Source organism: Cucurbita moschata, unplaced genomic scaffold (assembly GCF_002738365.1).
Source record: "Cucurbita moschata cultivar Rifu unplaced genomic scaffold, Cmos_1.0 Cmo_Scf00001, whole genome shotgun sequence".
Lineage (NCBI taxonomy): Eukaryota > Viridiplantae > Streptophyta > Magnoliopsida > Cucurbitales > Cucurbitaceae > Cucurbita > Cucurbita moschata.
The window spans coordinates 9,896,175-9,900,788 of NW_019268517.1; the positions used below are offsets into that span (position 1 = coordinate 9,896,175).

Consider the following 4,614-nt stretch of genomic DNA (forward strand, 5'->3'; position numbering starts at 1 on the left):
AAAAAAAAAAAAAAAAAAAGATTATCACTGGGGGTTTGAACTCAGGTCTCTCACGTGTCCGGTGAGGATACTCACCACTATAATACAACAACCTTTTAGATGGAGGGCAAAATCCCTGAATTTGGTGGAAAAATCACCAACGCCTCCCGTTTTCTTGCAAAAATCCTCAACTTTCATTTATTCACCGACTCCTTAATTCCTATTGGGGGAATGAGATTTGTCCCTAAGTTATAAAGGCGAGGTGGTTAGAGGTGAGCTAAATTGGAATGACGGAGATTGGATGACATGAAAAGCTAAGTAGGGTTAGGACGAGGTGTGGGCTACATTGAATATGAGTTGAGATGATGTTTGGAAAGAAGCTCGAGAAGTGAACCTAGAACAGTGGAAGTCAACAAAATAAGAACTCTATTTTGGCTTCAACCCTTGTAATACAATTAAAGATTATGTTACATATTTGCACCACCAACACCAACAATCTTTAAATTTAATAATCTTGTCCTATGTTCTACTTACATTTTTCTGGTTGTTGAACCATATCTTTGTGAATCGGCGATCGTGTTCCTCCCTTCGCAAGGGTAACAAGATCCACAGCCGAAAAGCTGGGTTTGGTGAACGGGGAGCTGGAAAATGGCACCGGGAATTGAATCCGGCCACTAATTCCCAGTTGGGAAATCCCCGGAATTTGGTCGGAATGCTTCGTCAGATCATCCACATAAACCAAATCATCAATACGAGCCACAATGTTGAACGCCAAGCTCTCCAGCACTCGTGAGTAGCTCTCCAAAATGGCCTTCCCCACATCCTGAACAAAACCAACCCAACTCAGATCGTGTTCGTAGAAGATTTGAAGTGGGAAATTGAGATACTTGGACCTTGTTGAATTGGATTTTACTCATGTCTAAGCTGGTTTGAGGGAGATTGGGGAACTGTTGTTTGAGGCACAAGAGTAAGGACTCTGCTCTCTCTGCAAATACTTGGCTCTTCTCTGCATCCACTACCAATTCTTTCAGCATTTCCCACGACGATTTTGAAGTGGAACGTGATGAATTCCGCCATGCGTACATTGCGGCTTCCACTCGGTTGGCTATCTCCACGGCTTGGTGTTCGGAGGAGATATCTAGACATTCCAATACGTAAACAGGGGAAAATTCGTCCGACGAAATGTACCTGTAAATTTCTTCTCCTAAGCTGCCTCGTCCATTCTGAAATTGATTAATGCTTAAATTGAGACTCAACCCAGAAAGGGAAGCGATTGTAAACTTAAAATTGACTTACTTTTGGAAGTGCCTCCAGATATGAAGCAGGGACATCCATGTCGGCCAGAGTAAGGGAGTTGATAGCCATGACAGCTTTGAGAATTTGGTTAGTGCTGTCGCGCTTGTGCTGCAGCTGCCTTCTTGCAGCTTCGGAGAGGCCTGATCCACTCGGGACTCTGGGGATCGGAAGCCACCACTTGTCCTCTTGCCGCGAGGAAGACCTATCGGCGTCGGCGGCGGCAAGAATCCCTTGATCAACATACCAGAACGCAGAATCAACGAAACTATCCAATATATCCTGCAAAATCACACCATATTTAAATTTGTTAGACGAACACGAGTCTCCACACAGTGGTATGATATCGTCCACTTTAAACATAAACTCTCGTGGCTTTGCTTTCAGCTCCCCCAAAAGACCTCGTACCAATGGAAAGAGTAAAGTCGATGTGTGACTTTCATCATCCAAGACCTCCCTTCGAATAAAGTACAACTCCCCTTAATCAAGGCTCGACTCTTTTGGAGCCTTAGTCATTTTTTACTGCCTTCGAGGAGGCTCGACTCCTTTCCTTTTGGAGTACTTTGTTCGACATTTGAGGATTTACCAATCTATTGGCACGACTAAATTTAGGGCATGGCTCTGATAACACGTTAGACGAACACGACTCTCCACAATGGTATGATATTGTCCACTTTGAGCATAAGTTCTCGTAGCTTTGTTTTGTGCTTCTCAAAAGGCTTCATACCAATGGAGAGAGTATTCGTTGATTATAAACTCATGATCATTTTCTAAATTAGCAGATGTGGGACTTTCATCATCTAACAAATTTACATACAAAGATCAATACGTAGCACTTACGAGCAGCATGTGATCTAGCTTACGAAGAGCTGGGAGACTGACGTAAAGATCTGAACGAGGGCGGGAAGTCATTATCTGATGAGCCAAAGAAGGAAGATCATGATGGGATTTGGGAAAAGAGATGATTAAGAAATGTGTATTGAATTTGGACCTCGAGTTTGGTTCCATCTGGGAATGTTTGGGAAACGGGTATCAGTTGGACGATGTGGTTGGTAACAGAGAGCAGCAATTCCATTTCTCTTTGCCACATTGCTTTTATGTGAGAGGCTAAAGGTTGTAATCTCCATAGTTGTCCGAATAGAGTGGCTGCAAGTTCATGTTGGAGGACCAAAGCATGAGAGCTTTGTATAAAAGTAATGAAAATTTGTGAAGAGAGGGCATACCACAGAGATTGGTGATGGCATTAGATATGGCCAAAGCAGTAGAGACTCCATTGCCACACCCTGACATGTCTTCTCCCAGTAGCAGCTTTGCAAACCTCTCCTTCATCATCTCTGTCTCTGCAACCCCACAACACATCAAATTCAACAAAATTCATCTTTTGCTTCTTATTTTCCCACAATTACAAGTTTTTTCAAATGTTTTACTACTTGTAAATTTGGATGTAAATAGAGACATACCTGACACTGGTGACACTTGTGTTTCCAGTTGTCGGCCGTCAAAATTGCGCTCTTCAGCCGCCGTCCGGTGAAGCGGCCACCCCATTAAAGTCGACGAAGAAGACGACGATGACTCTTCCTCATGGCTCTGCCCTTCATGCCCTGTTGCTTCCGATGACAACAAATCAGAACTGGAATCACTTAAACTACTTTCCCCAACCCCAGTCTTTTCATCAAACACCTTACGTGCATCACCAAACCCATCGCATTTCTCTCCAGTTTCGATCGCAACTTCTTCAAGAAAAACAGGGGAAGAACAAAACGTAGAGTTATTCACCACCATTCCCTTATACTCCATCCCTCCGCAGCAAAACCCAGTCGAAAATCGAGCTCTATGACGCAGTTTTTGAGAAGATTTGGAAACCCAGCAGCTCAGAGTTAAGAATGGGTTGAAACGATCGGAGCCACTGCGGTTAAGCGAATGATTGGTAATTGGAACAGGTTGTCTCTCTTCTTGGTGGGTGAAAATCAAGTCCATTTGGGGGAAGTTAGAAGAAGAAGCATGATAAGTTTGTAGTTTATATGCGTGTAGTGGAGGATGAAATGATTATTAAAACTTGCTTCAACTCATGAAGAGCCTATTTCTCCATTAATGGGGTTTGAAAGTGTGGCTCTCTGGTCCCGGAATTTGAATTGATGGGTGAAAATGGGAAGAAATGAATTGGGATTTACGGTAATGTTACATTAAAAGTAATTACGGTTGCTTTACTTTGGAGATTAAATGACTTAAGCAAGGTGATTAAGGTTAAGTCTTGCAATTGACGGATCATCAAACCAATATGATCAAATGTAGTCTGTTTTAATTATTAGTACGATGGTTGGTTTGTTGGTTGGTTGGAGCCCGGAAGTGCAAGCAAATGAGGCTTCCCAAATGGCTCGCGTTGGTTGCGCTGGTTTGGTGCCTGATTTTGAGGCTCGCTTCAGACCAAAGCCAAATTGAGGGATTGTTTTTCAAATTATACAAAATTTTAATTAATATTTATTTTAACATATTCTTAAATATGCAAATAGATAGTAATGTTTTGAATTACTTTTAAATCGAGTCAAACTACCTCTAAATCATTAACAAATACTCTACTTATTAGTCTTAAGAGTATTAATCTAAACAAATTTGTATGAATGAATTGATTAATTTTTCTATAATTATATATTTATAATTTTTTAGAATGAATACTTTTTAGTTGGAGAGGAGAAGGGAAGCCAAAAATCCAGAGAGAGAACAATATCTACCTGTGGGCTATGTGTCATAGAAGACGTTGAAAGAAACGGAGGGGTCTAAACAGGAACAAGAGGGATCCACCGAATAAGATACTTCTACTTCTCTTTTTTCGGAAGAAAAGGAGGATCTAGACAAAATCGGTGAAACGGAAGAGTTCCTAGTGAATGGAAAGGAAAAAACAAAGGATGAATTTCACTTTGGCAGGAAAGGGAAAGCAAAAAACCCAAAGAGAAACAATATCTACTAGTGGGCTTGGGCTTGGGCTGTTACAAAACTCAAAGAGAACAATATCTACGAATGGGCTTGAGCTATTACAAATGGTATCAAAGTCGGGCTATGTGTCATAAAAGATGCTAACCCTTAAGAGGGTGAATTGTGAGATCTCAAATCGGTTAGAGGGGAACAAAACATTGACCGTAGGAGTGTGGAAACTTCTTTCTAGCAAACGTAACTTTGTGAAAGCCCAAAAAGTTCTCCCCTCAAATCGGTCAAAACATTCACTGTGGGAGATATGCATTTAAAACAGAATGGGAGTTATATGAAGAAGAAGAAGAAAAAAAAAAAAAAAAAAAAAAAAAAAAAAAAAAAAAAAAAAAAAAAAAAAAAAAAAAAAAAAAAAAAAAA

At 40.7% G+C, this 4,614-nt stretch overlaps 1 protein-coding gene across 1 annotated transcript; it reads right to left on the reverse strand.

The window, feature by feature from the left end:
• Positions 1-399: 399 nt before the first annotated feature.
• LOC111447031 (rop guanine nucleotide exchange factor 7-like) lies at positions 400-3,520 on the reverse strand. Its single transcript, XM_023085994.1, has 7 exons — positions 2,733-3,520; positions 2,496-2,612; positions 2,264-2,418; positions 2,113-2,187; positions 1,276-1,554; positions 873-1,202; positions 400-802 (listed from the first exon to the last, which is right to left on the reverse strand). The coding sequence occupies exons 1-7, from the start codon at positions 3,247-3,249 to the stop codon at positions 506-508; spliced, it is 1,770 nt and encodes a 589-aa protein (XP_022941762.1). The 5' UTR covers positions 3,250-3,520; the 3' UTR covers positions 400-505.
• Positions 3,521-4,614: the final 1,094 nt, after the last annotated feature.